The following is a 20,580-nucleotide window of genomic DNA, read 5'->3' as shown; positions in this document are numbered from 1 at the left end:
CTCCTTGTTGTGAGTGTAATACTCCGCCCTTCTCCTTTCTCTTTTCCATTATAGGACTACTGATTAATCAATCAACCAAATGGTTAACACATGACTACGTGTTCTGCTCTGCTTCAGATTGAGAGGAAATTAAAGGAATGCAAAGAATGTAGGACTCTTAGTCTGAGTAATTAATTTATTAAGGCACTTCCCAAGTTTTATGAACAAAAAGAATAACGTAAGCTTTTATTTGAAACGCAGCAACACAAGTGCAATTAGAAAAATAATCACAGCAGTAGAATAATGATTATCACAGAAAATAGGAAATGCAGTACTCCAACAATGAATATAATATATATATATATGTTTGATGGCATGTGTAGCTGCAGATACACATGCTTTGCATAAGTCTGCCATCTAGTGTTGGGCTCTGAGTGTTACAAGTTGTTTTTCTTCAAAGAAGCTTTTTCAAGTCACAAGATCAAGTGATTCCTCCTCTCGGGTGAATGTGTGCATGGGCATCGAGGCCTTTGTTAGGTTGTTTTCTTCCGCCATCGGGTTCGGACGTGTTCCCTCTCGCTCCGGTAGATCTCAGTTCGGTACTATCTGAACTTCTCTATCTTTTCTCTAAACGTTGGTAGCGGTTTTTTGATCGTGTTTTTCAGACTATACTCGATGCAATTGTATCATCGGGATCGATTAAACATCCTTTCGGTCTACTTCGACCGATGTTGTTGGATCGGACTCAGTTTTGCTTTTGCCCTCGGTGCCATGCCAAGTTCCCTTACACCGACCAACACTCTGTGTGGAACCTCTGTCTCTCTCCCGATCACAAGGAGGAAACCTGTGGGGCGTGTCGATCCTTCCGTTCTAAGAAAACTCTGCGGGATCAAAGAGCACGTCGGTTAGAGATGGCATCCAAGTCGACTGAACAAACGCCTGACATTTTCAGTGAGGAACAAGCTCAGACTCCAGTTTTCATTACAGATTCTGATGGGGATAGCCAAGTGATTCCAGCAGCGCCGAATGGGAGTTCGCCAGCCCCTTCCCATCACCAAAAACCGTCCACAAAGTCATCACAACTGGTCTTGGGTCCACCACTGCTTGCCGGCCATGGTCAGACCCAAAAGATACTTCTTGATGACCAACCCTCGGGTTCGGAATCGAAAGACCAAAATGCATTTGGCATCGACCGAACAGCATTCCACATCTGTTTCAGGATCGACTCAAAGAGGAGGCTTCTACCTCTGAGCTGAAACATACATCTTCCACCTCAGTCCCGAAACACCCAGCATCCATTTCGGAGCTGAAAAAGCTTCTATCAGTTTCGGAGCTGACATTCTCGGCCCGATTAAAACATTTGGTTTCCAAGCTTTCGGAGCTCAAACCTGTGGGGAAGAAATATGCTCCAACTGCAAAAGAACTGTCAGATATTAGGCCCATACTTGAGGTAATGGATGATAAACAACACAAAATCCAAATCCATAAGGATACTGGAAGGATTATTGCTTCTCCTCCTTCTACAATTAAAAGGAAACTATCTTTCCAAGAGGCTTTGGAAGCTGGGCTTTCACCTGCCAAGACTTTCAAACACAAGGAGAAACCATCGACCTTACAATGTAAACCCATAGGATTTGTATGATCCAGACCCTATTCCATCTAATGATCCTGATGTATATCCCAGTAGGCCATCTCCACCAGAAGACCCCTTGGCCTATAACTGGTCATTGCTAAGGCAGCTGCATATCACAATGTGCAGTTGCACTTTGATCCCTTAGAGGATGATTTTTTTATTTAACACACTATCCTCTACACACAAGGAGTACCAATGCCTACAAATGCTCTGAGGCATGCTTAAACATGCATATGACATTTTTAAAGAGCCAGTAAAGGCTAGGGTACTTACACCAAAGGTGGACAAGAAATACATAGCTGCACCATCAAATTCACTTTTCATCACACAATTGCCACCTGATTATATTGTTGTTAGTGCAGCAGGAAAAAGGGCAAATAGTCTGTCCACCGGGGATGCTCCTCCCCCGATAAAGAAAGCTGTAAATTTGATGCAGCAGGGAAGAGAGTGGCAACTCAAGCTGCAAAACACTGAAGAATTGCCAACCCCCAGGCTCTGTTAGCCATAGACAATAGAGCCCATTGGGATGAAATGGAGGAGTTCCTACAATATCTCCCACCGGAACACCAAAAAAGGCCACAGCAGGTAGTTGCAAAGGGACAGGCTGTCTCCAACAGCAAAATTAGATCCGCCCTAGATGCAGCAGACACCACAGCTAGGGGTATTAACACTAGTCTAATTATCAGAAGGCATGCTTGGTTGCAATCTTCAGGGTTCAAACCTGAGATACAACAAGCTGTACTTAATATGCTTTTTAACAAACAGCAGTTATTTGGACCAGAGGTGGATACCACCATTAAGAAATTAAAAAAGGACTCTGACAAAGCTAAGGCCATGGGTGCCCTTTATACAACACCTGTTCTGGGTACTTTTCGCAGGCCCCACTTCAGAGGTGGTTTTAAACCATCAACATCAGAGCCATCTACGTCCCAACAAAAGCAGGGACAACAATATCACTCCAGAGGGTCTTTCAGAGGATCCTACAGAGGAAACAACTTTAGAAGTAGAGGGAAATCCACTGCCACAAGGGGTTCTTCCACCTCATCAAAACAGTGACTTTTTCCACATCCCCACACAGTATACATCTCCTGTGGGAGGAAGACATGAACATTTCTACCATCAATGGCACAACATTACATATAGCTCAATGGGTGCTGTCAATTATCCACAATGGTTATTGCCTGGAACTCATCTCTACTCCACCAAACATTCCCCCTCGCTTGCACAGGCTTTCTCTAGAACACCTCATTTTGTTTAAACAAGAAGTACAATCACATTTACTCAAAGGTGCAATAGAGATCATACCTATACCTCAACAAGGGACATGAGTATATTTTCTGTACTTCCTCATACTAAAAAAGGAAGGTACTCAGACCAATCCTGGATCTCACACCCCTCAATCAGTACATTCTCTCAGAGAATTTCCACATGGTCACTCTTCATGATGTCATTCCCATACTACAAAAACAGGACTTCATGACAGCATTAGACCTAAACGACGCTTACTTCCATATTCCAATACATCCAGCATATCGCAAATACTTAAGATTTGTGATAGCAGGCAATCACTACCAATTCAAAGTACTACCCTTTGGGGTAACAACAGCACCAAGGGTATTCACCATATGCCTAGCAGTGGTTGCTGCATACCTCAGAAGGCAACATATACATGTGTTTGCCTATCTGGATGGCTGGCTCATAAAAGCCAGCACCATTCAAACTTGTCAGCAACATACACAATACACAATCAATACCCTACACAGCCTAGGATTCCCAATCAATTACCAAAAATCTCATCTGCAACCAGTGCAAATACAACCATATCTGGGAGCAATTCTGAACAATCAGTCAGCATTAGCTTACCCAAACCCACAGAGAATTCAAGCTTTCCACAATCTCATATCTCACCTAGAATACAATCAAACCTACACAGTAAGGTTTACCATGAAACTCTTGGGAATGTTGGCATTGTGCATAGCAATAGTACCCAATGCACTTTTAAATATGAGACCCCTACAAAAGTGTCCCTCGCAACAATGGTCTCCGGCACATTGTGAAGTTGACAATCTAGTGTTGTTGGACCGCCAAACTTACAACTCTCTGAAATGTTGGAATCAGACCAACTTATCAAAAGGGTGGCCGTTTCAGGACCCTGTGCTACAGACCATAATCACCACTGATGCATGAATGACAGGTTGGAGAGCCCATCTCAACAATCTTACTATACAGGGAGAATGGGACTCAAACCAACAAACTGGCCACATAAACCACAATAAACCACTTGGAATTGCTAGCACTGTTCTTAGCAGTCAAAGCATTCCAGCCACAGATCACACACAAAACAGTGTTAATAAGAACAGACAACATGACAACAATGTATTATCTGCAAAAACAGGGAGCGTGTGTGTGTTGGGGGGGGGGGGGGGGGGATACACACATCTCAATTGTCCCTTCTAGCACAGACAATTTGGAAATGGCCAATTCACAATCACATTCAACTACTAGCAGAGTATATCCCAGGAATACACAACCAACTAGCAGACCTCTTAAGCAGGACGCAGCAACAAATACACGAATGAATCACAAGTGATTCAACAGTACTTTCGTGTGTGCGGAACACCACACATAGACCTCTTTGCAACAACAAACACAACACAAAATGCCCAAACTTCACATCCAGGTACCCACACCCTCGATCCAAGGACAATGCAATATGGATCAATTGGTCAGGGATATTTGCTTAAGCTTTCCCCCCTCTCCCACTAATTCCATTTCTGGTCAACAAGATCTGTCACACCTCCCTCACTATAGCTCCCACGTGGACACGTCAACACTGGTACACAATACTGTTGGATCTATCTGTAGTACCACTTCACAAGCTCCCAAACAGACCAGACCTATTGACTCAAAACAAAGTTCAGATCAGGCATCCCAGTCCCAGTATGCTCAACCTAGTGATTTGGCTCCTGAGGTCATAGAGTTTGGATAGCTACAGCTTCCATCAGAATGTATGGACATTCTAAAAGAAGCACATAAACCTACAACTAGACAGTGCTATGCAGCTAAATGGAAACATTTTGAATATTGCTGTCAACCCAAAACATTGATCCACTTAAATGATCAGTACAGGATACTGTCTGTTATTTGCTTTACTTACAAAAAGCTAATCTTGCATATTCATCTATTAAAATTCATTTAACTGCAATATTGTCCTACCTCCAAAACACCATACTTTTCTGTTTAGAATTCCTGTCATAAAAGCTTTTATGGAAGGCCATAAAAGAGTTATTCCACAGAGAACTCTATCAGCTCCTGCCTGGAATCTTAACATTGTGCTCACAAGGCTTATGGGTCCACCATTTGAACCCATGCAGTCTTGGACTCTTCATTTTCTCTCATGGAAAGTTGTTTTCCAGGGAGCAATTACTTCCTTAAGGAGAGTTCATGAAATTCAAGCATTCACGTTGGAAGAACAAACACAAAATAGTACTTAGGACAAATTCAAAATTCCTAAACCAAGAGTTTTCACTATTTCACATCAATCTGTCGGTGGAATTGCCAGTCTTCTTTCCACATCCAGATTCAGTTGCTGAAAGAGCTCTTCTTTCTTGATGTCAAAAGAGCTCTTATGTATTATATAGACAGAACAAAAGATTTTAGAAAATCTAAACACCTTTTTGTGGCTTTTCAGCAGCCTCCTAAGGGTAATCCTATTTCAAAGCAGGGATTAGCCAGACGGATAGTAAAGTGTATTCAAACTTGCTATCTTAAGGCTAAAAGGCAACTATTAGTAACTCCTAAAGCACATTCTACTAGAAAGAAAGAAGCTTCAATGGCATTCTTAGGAAATATACCAAACCAGACATATGCAAAGCAGACACTTCGTTCACACCTCACACATTTACTAAACACTACTGTGTGGATGTGCTTTCTCACCAAAAAGCAAATGTTGGTCAAGCAGTACTTAAAACACTCATTCAAACTACTCCAACTCCTACAGGCTAGCGACCAATTATTTTAGGAGGGGACTGCTTGTCAGTCTTTGCAAAGCATGTGTATCTACAGCTACACATGCCATTGAACAGAAAATGTCACTTACCCAGTAGACATCTGTTCGTGGCATGTAGTGCTGCAGATTCACATGCACCCTCCCTCCTCCCCGGAAGCCTGTAGCTGTTGTAGTATTTTCCTTATGCAAATATGTATATACATTGCATGTACATCTTCTTTTCTTGCTGTATATTTATATGTGCATATAAATTTCTTCACTCCTTACTTCACCCTCCTGGGGGAAAACAATCTAACAAAGGACTCGATGCCCACGTGCACTATCACTGAGAGGAGGAGTCACTCGATCTTGTGACTCGAAAAAGCTTCTTAGAAGAATAATAACTTGTAACACTCCAAGCCCAACACTAGATAGCGGACTTATGCAAAGAATGTGAATCTGCAGCACTACTGATGTCTACTGGGTAAGTGATATTTTATATATATATATATATATATATATATATATATATATATATATATATATATATATAGATAGATATCCAAAAACAAACGGTTGCAAGCAACTTCACCACCGTCTGAATTGGGATGAAGACTTGCATTATCATCTGTAGGTTGAGGATATATAACGCTCTTGCTAACAGTTATTAGATAAGATTACCTTTGGATGTGTGGATAGAGGACATTTATAGATAAATATCAAGGAGAAAATGAGGTAAATTTAGGATGTATATGAGAAAGTATGAAAACAATAATAGATAAGTGCACCAATCTATTATCAGGTATATATAGCAATCACAGAGGTAATTGCATTAAGCAAGGTTAATAGTACCAACAGAATAGAAATGGACATAATGATTGTTGTGAATAGTGATATTCTTTGCACATATTAATTTAGACAATTTGTGTAGCGTTGGGCACGTTCTGTGGTGGTGGGGAGCTTGTTTTTTAATGCACAACATTTCATTTATTTTTAATAGACTACATGTCCCACAATGCACTAATAGGGGTCATAGGAGAGACACTATAAATAGGGGACATGGAGATAGGACTAAGTTACTGTGATCAAGACCAGTAGGTCGAAACGCGTCAGTGGTGAAGGATGGTGATTTAATCCTGACTGCAATAAAAATAAATAATTTCCTCCTGGAGTGCGGTGGTGAAGTTGCTTGCAACTGTTTGTTTTTGGATTCATGAGAGGAAATGGTCCATTCCTCACACCTGCACCAACATGAAAGAGCGCCCCAGAAGCAGGACCAGTTTGTTTTCTCATATATATAGATATGTATGTAGATATATAGATATTTGACTACATATTCATGCATGCACACCGCAAAGCAAAAAATTCCACCATGGGGCTTGACACTGACTTCATCTCTTTACCTGCCAACCTCAGGTCATGGAACTCTGGACAACCGAAACTGCAATGGGATTCTGGGCAAAGTGCCCCTTCCCAGATGAGTTCATTCTTCCCCCAGTTGTCAAGCTTCCCCCACCTTATATATTTTAAACAAACGTAAGAGGAAGGTTCTAGAACCCTCCTTCCTTCGAGTAAGTTGTTGTTTTAACGCTGGCTGTATCAGGTCAGTGTTGAAAGAACACGCTAGATCCCAAGGCGTACTTCCAAGACTGAGGTGTACCCTGCTCTACCATAACATTCTCACCCTGGTACATTCTTATCTCTACTACTCCTCCATGTTATGTTCCTATCCTTGGTGAGAAAAGAGTAAAAAACATGTTTACAAGCTATGCGTGGAAAAATACTGTGCCACCAATGTGACGGTGTTTGAAGCTAAGCACAAAATGGAGTCAGTGGTCAAGATGAAGCCAGTGGTTAAATACAGATAGCATTACACTAGGGTACCTTCACTTTAGTATATCTGACAGCAGTGTTTATGACTAGGACATTTCTCAGTTGCATCTGCATCCTTGCAGTTTGGTATACCTGACTATGGTACCCCTATGGTATTTGAGTCCTGGGTTCTCAATTTCGTGAATAGCCTGAATCCATATGGTCCCCCATCATATCCATCTGAATGGATATGATGGGGAAAGTTATGTCTGAGTAACAGTGCTGTTTATAGTCCTAGCCATCAAGACAAGCCATAAAGGAACAAATATAATCCAAAAGAATGAAGATAATACTTCTTCTTAAGCCGTTACTCATTTCATTTCAAAAGTGGTAGCCAACAATATCTACTGCAAACAATCGAATGCACTCACTGGACTATATCTTGTTAGACTATGTAGTTGAGTATTGCGTTGCTCATTCATTCACTAACACAAGTAAATGTCACCTTTTCAGACACCACACAACATGATTAAATGAATTCAACAGATATGCCCAACACAGACACACCATGTACCCAGCATCACCGTGTACAGATTAGCCCAAAAGCCTGGACAACAGTCATTCTTTCAACCACAGAATTTCACTAGGAAATGATTAAGTCCACTGGCCACTCCTCTCCCACACTAATATCATAAACTTGATTTGTTAATGAATGTGAAACTGCCACAAAAGTGTCTGTCTTGAAGTTAAATTAATGTGCAACATTCAGATCCAGTCATAACACGGGCTTGGGGATGTACCAGAACATAATTTTCCAAACACTTTATGATATGACTGTGATGCTGCTTTGTGAGAGCCATGTGGAAACGCACCATACTTAACTTAATGAAAGTCTTGGGATGGTAGTTCGCCATCAGTAGTTACCTTCACAGTCGGAGAAATCTGAGCTTTGAAAAGAACAGCCAGTTTGTCAGCTTCTTATTCCTGGTAAACCTCTCTGCCTACAGGCTTTTTTTTTTTTTTTTTTTTAGTGTTTCAAGGTTTTTTGTTTTTAAATGTTGATACCTATATGCTTATTTAAATATTATATTTGTGTTCTGGCATCCTTCTGGGGAGCATCTTGTCCATAATAAAGATAGCCAGGGCTGAGATCTACATTTGTGACAAGCAAAAACATAGTACATTTGCAAAGTTTGCTTTTACACAGATGCTGTTTTATACTGCATCTGCAAAATACTAATACTGTTATTTTTGTTAAACTATTTTCTTTATTAATTATTTCTTAGGACATTGGAACAGGTCATGGCATTATGGAGGAGCCCGATTTGACACTGATTAGCTTCAACGACAGCTGTGTCACTGTGTCTGATTTGGAAGTAGTACATCAAGCAGAGAATCATGTTTGTAAAATCAATAATCTGCCAAATTTAAATGATGGCTCTGAATTAAAAGACTGCAGCTTGGTAAATATTAATCATTTTCTACATTTCCATCTGTTCACTTATTGTCCTTTAGGACTGACCTAGTGCTTAATATGTGATTAATATTTAATTGTCTCATTTGGCACTTTTTGTATCTGGCATATGTTAATTGATGAGTGTTCCGCAGGTAAGACCTTTGCATTGACCATCGGTCCCAGCATGCACAGTAGCTGGGTGCAGCTCTGCACTAACTGATGGGTACAGTGCATAATCATTGCCAATAGCAGTTAGTTTGTTTTGTTTCCGAGAGGTACCACTGGTGTGTTTTCTTTAGTTGTGTTCTTCTTAAATACGGTCAGCACTCTCTGGTAATTGGTCCCTACATATTATCTAGGCTAATTTATTCTAAGTATTATTACTATTTGTGCTTTATCTCATATGCCTTTATTGATAGTTGTTTTTTTTTTTTTTTTTTACTGGCATCATCGTTTTAGTGTGGCTAAAGACTTTCTCCATGTTGAAAATGCCCTGACACATGGCATTTTTGGCCTTTTTGCAGTAAGGCAAACAGGCACTGCTGCAAATGTAGGTAGGTCAGTACCAGGTAACCTTTCACCCCATTTGTTAAGAAGGGGCCATCGGTCACCACTACCAACTAGCTAAAAAGGCCTTTTCCTAGTAGTAACAAGCTTACCAGTGGCAATTGGACCTGGACAGGACCCTTCTATCTGCCTGCCACCTTGTGACCCTGTCAGTGCCTCCCCTGAGGTCCTGGGGAACTTTATAAGTATACTCCTGTGGCGGATTGGGATTTAAAAGACTGAGTCAGAAGATAACATTTTTGACCAGGGCGCGATTGGTTGTTGTTCCGACCCACAATCCATTGCACTCAGCTTCATATAGTGCCTATGTCCCGGTCTGTTACAATGGACTCCATTGGCACCTATAGCTTTTTGGTGCTGTTACTAGTTAAAACTTTAAAAGTAATCTCTTTTTCCCCTTATTGGATTTTTTTAATTTTGGTGTCTGTTTCACTCTAGCTTTTTATATTCGGTTTGGGGCTATTTGTTGTTTTGCATTTTGACTTTATTACAGTTTTGATACTACATAGATACTTTACACTTTGCCTTGAGTTAAGCCTGTCTGCTCTGTGCCACGGCAAACAAGGTATTCATCTCAGGTTGTGATTATTCCTTGAGGTGGGTAGTCACCAACCTCAAATAATAATTTGTATTTTTATTCTAGGTCTTTTACATTTAACTGTACTTTAAGGTCTATCTCTACATGTCCTGCCATCAACAAGTAATGTAGCTTCATGCAAGCCTTGCTCTTGGTACAGTCATCCTCAGTTAGATGGGAAGGTTACTATGACAAAAAAAATGCAAGAAAATGTAGGCCAGGTCTGGCAATGCTGAGGCATACACAGTTTTTGGAGATCTTTACTAATCCCTCTGCTGGTGGGTCGTGAGCACAGTCTCATAATCGTGTGTCTCTCTGGCATACATATCTTACAGGCTTCCTCTCATTTGGTATGATTTTACGAGGGAGTGGCCAGTTATGAATCACTCCTTCCTCAAAGAAGCTGTAAAATTATCCTAACTAGCAGATGAGCTTTTTCTGTTAAAATCTTCTAACTGCAGATTCCTCACCTTTTCAATATTCCCCAAGGCGTCAGGCTGGATCCAGAAATTCGTAATAGGTACCTTGCATGATGGCAGGTGGCTCAGACATCTTTCTGCACTAGAAATGGCATGCACAGGCCTATATAGGCATCAGCTATGTGTGCTGACAGCCCTTCGTTTGTTTTCCACGCCAACACAGGTACTCTGGGTCTCTTGAGACTGTGTTGTTTGAGGTTTTTGCAACATTTTTTCCAAAAATGTTTTTACCATTGTGCTAGGGCAATGTCCACTCCAAACTTGTCAGGGTTTAAACCTTTTGGGGAATGAAACAAACAAATGTCTGTGACTGCCCCTCACTCAGTTTGCCTGTGTTGTCTGCGGTTGAAACATGACTCCAAGACTTGCTGTAACTGTGCCTTGGTGTACCTGAATGCTGTCTGGAAGCACAGGCTAAGCTCTTAGACAGCATGCACCAAAAGACCTGCATTAGTTGAGGCCATGGGAGAGATCATCGCCTACCTCCTGAAGCTGTACCCATAACAGGCCGTCGAGGTCCAAGTGTTAGGGTAACTTTAAGGCTGGCGAAAGAAGTCCAAGTGCGACCTGGCTCAGCCTCCTGATTGGGCTCAAGGGCATCATCGAGCTTTTTCAACTTGCTCTCTGAGTTGTTCTGTGAAGCCAGTTACTAAACCTACCTCATGCCAGCTCCAATTCCCCAGGCCTGGGGCAACTCCATAACAAATCCAGGAATTTCAGAATGTAAAGTTATGCAATTTTGACACAACACTGTCTCCCCCTGGCCCTCCTGCAGGCTCAAAGAAGCCAGCAGGCCTCCCATCGGGATCTCCTGTCAGGAACATTTTTGCAGGAACAAGGACTCGCCTGTAAAGAAGTCCAGTACACAGGAGGCTGACAAGAGCCCAGCGATATCCCCATTGGAGGTGCTGAATGCCATCCTCAAAACTTCTGTTGACCGCCATTCTTCACGTGTTCGTAACACGCTGCAACTTCGTAAATTCCAAGATGGCGGACGCTTTTAGGAAGTCAGCAGTCTAGTGTTTTGAGCACAAGCTTGATTCAGGTCGTGATCTGGGTGCTCGCCTTGGAAAGTGGCGCACTTCAACTGATCCTTTGGAGGCACCGGTAGCGTCTCTTCGGCGCGCGTGTGTTTCCTCACAGAACGAAAACTTCTGTCAGTCAAAGCTCCTCTGGGCGTGTTCTGGCTTGTAGTTCTAGACTTCAGAAGTAGTGTCTGAGAGCTTTGTATTGCCTGTATCTTCATGCTCACATTCATGGAGGGTTCGAGTCTCAGTCAGTAATTTAGACGGTCAAGATCTAATTTCCTTTTTTTTTTTTTTTTTTTTTTTTGCAAAAGACATTCAATTGAAGATAACTGCCAGCCGCATCAATATTTCTCACTGAAAAGACTTTGCAGACTGTTTATCCTGGCGAATATCCAATTACTCAAAAAGGTTAAAATATTATTATGCAAAATATTATGCAAATCAGAAAAGAAAGAACTAATTTACAAGGGAATCCTCACATCGGACATACCACTCACGCAAATAATACAATGTAAAATATCAATCTCTCACAGGTTTTTTTACCCTCTTCAAGTTAACTGGGATATTTAATTTATTGAGTGACAGAACACTACATGAAAGGGAGGAGCGCTAGTGTTGCTAAATGGGGGTATGAGCTATTGAAGTATACGAGATAGGAAAAGCGTTTTCCCTGACATTAGCATATTTGTTAAAATTTTAATGTTCTGTTTGCCTTCCTTTACAGGTAGCTGTTACATATAGCACCAGAGAAGCAAGCAGCTAAGAATTCCCCCCCAAGGCAGTCTCTCTTGTTTATCAACTTCCCTTTCCCCCCTCGTTGATGTCTCACACTGACTGCATTATAAGTAGTTGCGGATATTGGTGAGGGGGCGTTGGGTCCAGCTTCTGGTCCTGAGGAACTCAGCTGTTCGGTCCTGAGATCTCCCTCTGTGCTAGCCAGGCCCTGTGGTTCCACTCCTGGGCCAATACTGTCTTTAGGTCAGAACCCGTGTCCCATGCTGGAAAGCAATCCACCATTGATGGCAACCTTTATTGCTGTCTGACTCAGACGACAACATGTATTCTTCAACACCGGGGCAATCCTTCTGACCCTGACACGATGCCCTTGCCTCAAGAAACACTGCTTATGTATGATCTTTTGGGACAGGTGTGGATAATGACATGTATGATACTGGTGCACTTCAAGTGCCTTCCTCCAGAAGCAGATGTTCAGCATGCTAATTTTGGGCCAGGTTTTGTCTGCCCTCAACCCTGGAGACTGGATGGCAGAGTTGGATCTGCAGGACGCTTATTTTCACATTCCCGTACTTCAGCCCCACAGGCGTTATCTGTGGTTCGTGGTGGACCAGGAACATTTTCAGTTTGCTCTTCTCCCCTTTGGCATCACCAGTGCCCCTCCAGTTTCATGAAAGAGATGGCAGTAGTTGCAGCTAGTTGTAGTTGGAGGTCGGAGTTCCAGTGATTCCCTACCTCGATGACTGGATGCTGAAGGCAGGATCGCCTGGGGCATTAGTCATTTATCTCCAATATGCGACAAACCTTCTGACATTGATGGGTGTCAGAAACCTTTCCAGAGTGCCATGGAGCATGGCTTGTAGTCCTGATGTCCCGGGGCTCAACCTACTGTTGATCCATAGCAACTGGGGCAAGTGCCCCGTCTACACTTGACACACTCAGTAGTAGCTGTGGTCGAGCAGTCAAGGCTTCCTCTGGGGAATGTAGATACAAGTCAGTAAACGTGACTCATAACTCAGTGTGCAAACAGTACGAAGAATAAAGCAATGTCCAGCCAAATACTTACTTTTATAAGAAAAAAGTAGTATTTTATTTCTAACTGCACATGCAAAGGAATATGACATTCAGAAGCAAGAACAAAATCTGCCTTGAGGTCGGGGGCTCCAGTAGTTGTCTGGCGACTCCCTGTTCCACCTTCCTTCATGTAACGTGTTCACTGTCATTCCCCATTCACTGGTGTCCGCATCTGGGAATGTTAACTATTAATCCCTGCTCAAGCGTTCTCATTTTGACTGTTCAGGATCTTAGTCCAAAGTGTTTATGTTGCCCCAGCGCCTCTAACAGCAAATCCCCATAGACCAAACTGCCCCAGTACTCCTCTTACCCACACCTGCAGCACAGAAGAGTTCCTTCAAGTACGCACTTGTGAGTCCTGGTTAACTCGAAGTTAGGCTGCTCGAGGCCTACACTGCAACACTTGGCAGCGCAGGCTCTTTCTCCAGAGTGGTGTGGCCTGAGGTCCTTCAGATGTCAGAGCAGGTTCCTTTGGCTCCCGAGTGGAGCCAGCAAGGATGCAAATTCCTCCTTGGCATCTCCAGCAGTCCTCAGCGGTGAGTCAGGGCAGTTTCCTTGCAGCGCTGGTCCAACCCCTAAGTCATAGTCTCAGTGTCTCCTTTGGCAGCATTGGTATCAGCAGCCCCTCCTGGCATATGGGGTTGATGCGGTACATGATGATACAGGCACAGGCTCTTCCAGACTCAGCACCCCTGCCTGGACAGTCACAAGTCTTGTCAGTCCTTTAAAAAAAAAAAAATGCTTTACTGTTGGCCCCCTCTAGCATATGGTGTCATTTCAGTGCAGGGCCCACCAGACTTGGCTGAGTCTACAGCGGCCCTCTCCTGGCATACAGGGGTTGCCGAAATCGGTCCTGCACAGTGGCTATGGCCCAATCAGTGCACAGCCAAATCCTCACACCTCATACAGGGAGTCCTCATGATAGGGCTACCCTTTGGACCGTCACTCCCTCCAACGCTCTCCTCTTCCTAACAGAGGCACACTGTTTTTGGCAAGGCCATATCTGTGCACCCTATTCACGTACTAACCACTCGTGTACTGCACCTTCCTCTTATAGTACCCTTACCAGGCATACGTACCACTAACACGGATACTTCTCCCGTGCTACTCAGTTCTCCACATCTACCTGATGTAGGCCAAGGGTGAGTTAAGCACACAGCTGCAGACCTTATCAAACAGTGAGTGAGCCTGTAGGCCTCACTCCAGTGACACAGGGCAGGAAGGTCCCATTCACTATTACTGATCACTACAGGCTATACAGCTAACAATGGGATTCACTATAAACATGCCAATCCCATTAGACACAGCACCAAGGGGATCTTTCAGATCAAGTTCAGATTTCAGAGGAGACTGCAAAAGGTCTGCAGTGGTGGCTCCTGGACTGTGATTAGGTCACTGGTAGCTCTTTCCCTACTCCACGCAGAGCGGACAGAGGTGACCAATGTATTACATCTGGGATGGGTTGGCCACTTGGGAGAGGTGGAGATCAGAGACATCTGATCTCCGGCGGAGGCCTGGCTCCACTTCAACCTGCTGGAGCTCCGAGCAATTGTCTTGGCATTGAAAGCCTTCTTGGAATCCATCACATGGAGGTTGATTCAGGTGTTCACAGAAAACATCATGCTATGTGGTACTTCAACAAGCAGTGTTGTGGACCTTGTGCTAAGAGGCTCCATGCCTCTCCATGTAGTTGGAACAACATGGAATTTACTTGGTGGTGCAGCACCTGGCGGGATCTTCGAATGCCAGGGCAAACAAACTTGTTTTGCAAATCACAAATGTTGGTTATTCCTGGAGGTGGCGCAAGGTCTCTTCCACAAATGGGGAGAACTTTGGCTCATTCTGTTCTTCACCACAGAGAATATGCAATGTCAGCATTTCTGTCTGCACATTAGATTTCATAATGTGGCTCTCGCTCAGAGATGTATTCTGCTTACAGTGGAACCCAGGACTCCTACATGCCTTTGCCAATACTACTTCTTCCCCGGGTTCTGAAGAAGATCCCGATTGCCTAGGCCCAAGTCATCTTAGTGGCTCTGAATTGAGCACGGAGAGATTGGTATCTCAAATTTTGGAACATGAGCAACTGTCCTCACATTAGGATGCCCCTTCAGGAGGATCTCCTGTTGTAGCAGCAGAGCAGGATCTTGCATCCAAACCTGCATTTCCCCCCACCTCCATGTTGACGACTGAGCAGTGTCAGTTCAGTGCTTTTGACCTTCCTCCTGAGGTTGTCCATGTTACCTTGGCAGTCAGACAATCCTCCACCTATATAGGCCTGTCAGTGGGACAAGTCTGTGGCCTTATGCACTCCCATAGAGAGAGATTAGTCCATTTTATGCCAAAATATGTTGGGGTTTTACTGTTTCTGTTGTTACTATCCCAGCAAGACCCTGCTTTGGGCACAGTTAAAGGATACCTATTGGGTGTATCTGCCTTTTTACAATTTGCGGATCAGCCTTCATTGTTTGAACCAGCAGTTGCAATGCACTTTCTCAAAGTATTACATCTGTTTCCTCCTTCACCTTTTTTATGCCCGAGTGGGATTTTAATTCAGTTTTTACTTTTCTCATGTGTTCTCCCTTTGAGCCTCTGCACAGAGGATGGGAGAGCTACAGGGCCCCTGCTAACTCTCCTTACACCGCATTCTAACCAGACAAGCTGATCCTTTTTGCCAAAGATGGTGAGTCCTTACTATGGCAGGCAAACCATCACTCCCAGCATTCTGCGCTCCCCCTCACCTCTCTGAGTAAAGATTGCATAGCTTGGATCCTAAAAAAGCTTTCAGTTTCTACAAAGATAGTACCTGACATCGGGTAGGTGATCAGCTCTTTATTATATTCACAGGAGCAAAGAAGGGCAGAGTAGAACAAATAATAACCATTTCCTGCTGGACTGTGCTCTGCATATGTATTGGCTAAAAAGCACCCCCCTGAAGGCTTGTGGGCTCATTCCACCAGAGCCAAGTCTGCTACCACTGCATTGGCATTTGGAGTGCCCATTCTGGGCATGTGCTAGGCTGCTACATTGGCATCTATGCATATGATAACAAAGCTTTAATGTCTGGGCATCCCGATGGGAATTTTGCCTACTCAGTACTGTAGGACTTTTGGATTAAGCCAATTCAGACACACTCCCTGGTGTGGCTTTGCTGTGGTATAATTCATAAGGTGAGGAATCTGTGGCTAAATGTCTCTATCAGAAGAACACGTATGTGCCTTCGGGAACACTCTTTCTGGTAGAGGCTGTAACTGCAGATTCCTCACAGATCCTCCCACCCTCCCTATTTTGTGAATTGGCTCTTTTTCCACCTAAAAAGGTCCCAAGTTAGATTTCTGTACACCGGTCACAACCAGTCTGAGTGTGCTCGGCATCTGTGGGAGCAAACAAGTCTTGATGTCAGTGTGGCTGGATGGAGCCCATATAGGCCTGATTGCGTCATCGCCGGCACCAAATGACATCAATGCAGAGCCACAGGCTGCACCTACAGGTGCACAGAGGTACTGCTTAAGATTTTCCAGATCAACTCCGATCCCTGGGAGGGTAGTCCAAAGGTGAGGACTTTGAGGTTAGATATAGGATCTACCAGAAAGAGTGTTACCAAATGTAAGAAACTTGTTCTTCTTGTACAGTTATGACAACTGTGGTCAGTGGTGTATCTAGCCAATGTGTTTCTCATTAATGAGTGCCTATCCTGTCTCTGGAGAGACTTTTCCTTAAGTTTGCTTTCAATATTATAGCCTAATCACCTTGTTCTTATTGTACGTCTTTATATATTTGTCTTGATAATGCTTTGCCCTGCTGACTTTCATTTATTCTGTTATTTTCATGATTATCATGGTTATGCAAGGTGAACTATAAACATTTGTTGAACCTGGTTTTAGTTGGTGTATTTGACTCCATAGGTTTCTAGGTCTGGATAAACCACTACCACTAAAGCCTCCATTCTGAATTCTCAGTTTAATGAAACGGGGAGGTGCCAGAACTAATTATTATGGATTGTATCCCCTCATGAGGTAACTGGGACTACAAGTTAAATTCACTTGAATGGGGAATAACCTTCCACATCCAGGATTATTGGGTGCTTTTGCACAGATTCTCCCTTATCTGGGGAGTTTAATATATTCATAGTCTACTCTTAGCAAAAGATAAATCCTATTGGGGGGTCTGTGTGGGTCAGGGGCTGGTGGATGGGAAAGGTGTCTGGTAATTGGGGGAGGCTGTGGTGTCTCTGGGAAGCATTGCCTGCTCCTCCTGGAGAGCTGGAGGGTGCAGGTGGTTCTGGGCTGGCTTTCTTCCTGGAGCCTCTGTCCCTCTCCCAATGCCACAGATTTTCTGGGTGCAGATTCACAATAAGTAAAACCGGGTCTTCTGTGTCAGGACACTGTCATGATGGATCCAGACATACTAGAACTCTCAGAGTTTCCTGGAGTGGTTCCCCCAAACTCCACCATCCCTAAGGAAGTTGGGGTGGAGTGGGGGATATACCTCTCAAGTCAACTTGTAATAGGCCCTGTGTGTTTGTTTTCTGTTATTTATCTAAAATTAATGAGCCTTACAAGAAATTTCAAAATAAAAAAAAGAAAATAAATGTCACAAACATGCGCGTAGTGACATATAAACCGATTGTCAAATGCCTTTGTCCTCAAACTCATCCCAAGCTAAAATATATCAGAGCTGTAAACAAAAATCTAGTTCACGTTTGCATTTTTTTTAGGTAATGCAGACGTTCTTGTGTACAAAATTATCTCTGCGTTCGCAATGGAAATTGGAGTTTTTAGCTCTTGCTTACAATTTAAAATGACTGAACCAATGTTTTCTTTTGGGATTCAGGGAATTGACATGCAGAACCAGTAACTGTCATTGCATTAGATCTTTCTTTTACAAAATGTAAAACATTAGAAAATGAAAATGTAAGGTAGGAAACTGGTGTTAGTAGTTATGTAATGCATGTATGTATTTGCACTTATAAAACGTAATGTATTTTCCCTCACAGGAGGATAGGTTCAAAATTCCTCTACCTGAAGCAGAGAATCCGATTTGCATTTTGCCGGAGTCCTCGACCCAAGATGGGAGTCCTGGCACAGGTACATTTTTAACTCATCAGTTTGCAGGTAAAACTTTAGTTCTAAATATAGTGGTAAACAAAATGCAACCAGGACCTAATTACAACAGATCCTCTATTTACAATCAGATATTTTCACTACTTACTTACTTTATTTCTTGTTTTAGTTCTTGTTATTCTTCTCTAAAATCCAGAACCTTGAGCAAGTGCCACTCCTAAATGGTTTTTACTTGTTGCCCTCACATAGTTTTCTTGCATACACAAGGGAAGCATTACATGTGTATGTTTATCTTCAAAACGTAAGTCTTATTGGTATAGAGATAGTATGTTTCTAACTCCACAGTTATTAGGCGAAAGCTTAATGTCTGTACCTATCAGTTCTTGATTGGAAATAAATATTGACACATTCGAAGCGAATACTGCTACAATAAATGTCAGTGATCGGATTAAGAATAGCGGGACAAGTACAGACTGTTGAATAGGACCTCAAAGTGTGCAAAATAGAAGGCTTGTGGGTGCAGATGACGGCTTTTTGCCCAATCTCTGGAATGGATCTTGCTTCAGGGCTGTACTGTGGATGGCCTGAGGTGGGGTGGAAAATAGGTGACTGAGGAACCAGACGAGTGCCCTCTTTGGAGGGTTTCTGGCAATCTATGACCTGGCAGCAGCCATGCAGAGAAAATGGGCCATGTGGTCCTGCGTGTAGTAAGATGGCGGCGATCCAGCATGTGGGGATAGCAACTAATGATAGAAACTATTTGCTGCCAAAACCAGAGACTGTGAGGTGCCTCCGGCATTAGGCACAGTGTGACACTGAGGTGTGGTTGGATGAGCAGCTGAAGGCAGACCAGTGGGTGGGAGCATTGGTGGGAGCTGGGGAGGATGTTGTTGTTCAAGGTTCCAAGCAGCTCTGAAAAACCACTGAGTCCCATTCTGAATTGGGACTTGAGAAGATTTTCAGCCATGAATCTCCAAAGCGCTATTGGAACCAAACAGTTTCTAGTCTCCGGTCTTCAAGTCCACAGCAGTGGCTACAATTTCACTAGCAGCTAACAAAAGGAGGATTTTTATCCTCAAAAACTGACAATGTCTGTTTCTGCTTTTGGGACTTTGAAACATTTTCAAACATTTTTTGACTCCCAGACTTTATCCAGACCAATCCACTTGTTGTATCTGGCCATGGCTCCATCAATGTTGGTCTCAAATCACACCTGGTTCCCAGTCCACATCTTTAAAAAATTGTATCTCTGGTTCCTCTTATCGGATTTTTGATGTTTTTCTTCTCATTTTACTCATACATTTTTCTCTTTATATTACAATTGGTTGGTTTTATGTTTTGTGTGACAATTTCTACTGTGTATGCACTGCTTACATACTTTACACATTGCCTTTGATTTAATCTTGACCACTTTGTATCACATTACCTGGGACTGAGCACGTTTATTTTATTTCATTTGTGTGACATCTTGCAGGAAGTGACTATATTCTTTGAGGTGTGTATATATGTCCATCCCAAATAATAATCCACTTTTCTATGGCTCTGATAATCTCCCAGACTTCCAGAAATATTTTTCTTAAATGGATGCTTTCTTGTAGACAGTTGTTGATCAGAGTGGGAGTATCTTGGTAGCACCCTACTACAGAGTCTTCTTTAGTTCTTGCTCGAATTGAACTGTGCGCTTAAATATTTACTTTCTTGTGAAGATACCGTTATCGCAGACAGATAATTTGACTGCTTTATCTATCTCGCTTTATCTGTAGGCTGCCTAAATTTTTACAACTTTTCTCTTTCAGTAATGCATCTTTCCATTACATCATCACCTGAAAATTTGCAAAAGGCGTTTCTTAAGAAAAAGCAAGATTTCATTGAGCAATCTTCTAAAAGAATTGAAGAAATAAAAATGAAGCCTAGACATTCCAAGAAACCTGTACAAACTGCTCTATACCGAAAAAAGTCCCCACAACCGGCTTTGCAAACTGAACTGCCTCTTCACTCTGGTAAGCTTATAAATACATTTACGAAGGGTAAAAGCATCAGATGAGACCATGGGCAGAAGAGATCTGGAATCAAGGAAGAAAGTACTCCAATAGATTGACAGCAATTCGAAGGGTCATGTTGTGTTGTGGAGGTGACCATTTAGTATAATAAATACTTAAATCAAATAACATAGTCTATGCTTTTCACTA

General features: G+C 42.7%; 1 protein-coding gene across 3 annotated transcripts in view; it reads left to right on the top strand.

Moving 5' to 3' along the window:
- CEP295 (centrosomal protein 295) overlaps positions 1 to 20,580 on the top strand; it is a 541,368-nt gene that overhangs the window by 460,760 nt on the left and 60,028 nt on the right. For all 3 annotated transcript variants that reach the window (XM_069202438.1, XM_069202439.1, XM_069202440.1), the window contains 3 exons: positions 8,699 to 8,875; positions 18,325 to 18,415; positions 20,188 to 20,391. In XM_069202438.1, the coding sequence (XP_069058539.1) occupies positions 8,699 to 8,875; positions 18,325 to 18,415; positions 20,188 to 20,391 (472 nt within the window). The remainder of the gene's footprint in view (positions 1 to 8,698; positions 8,876 to 18,324; positions 18,416 to 20,187; positions 20,392 to 20,580) is intronic.

This window comes from Pleurodeles waltl, chromosome 8, assembly GCF_031143425.1.
Source record: "Pleurodeles waltl isolate 20211129_DDA chromosome 8, aPleWal1.hap1.20221129, whole genome shotgun sequence".
Classification (NCBI taxonomy): domain Eukaryota; kingdom Metazoa; phylum Chordata; class Amphibia; order Caudata; family Salamandridae; genus Pleurodeles; species Pleurodeles waltl.
The sequence above is the reverse complement of the archived record's forward strand: the minus strand, read 5'-3'. Positions and strand labels throughout refer to the sequence as shown.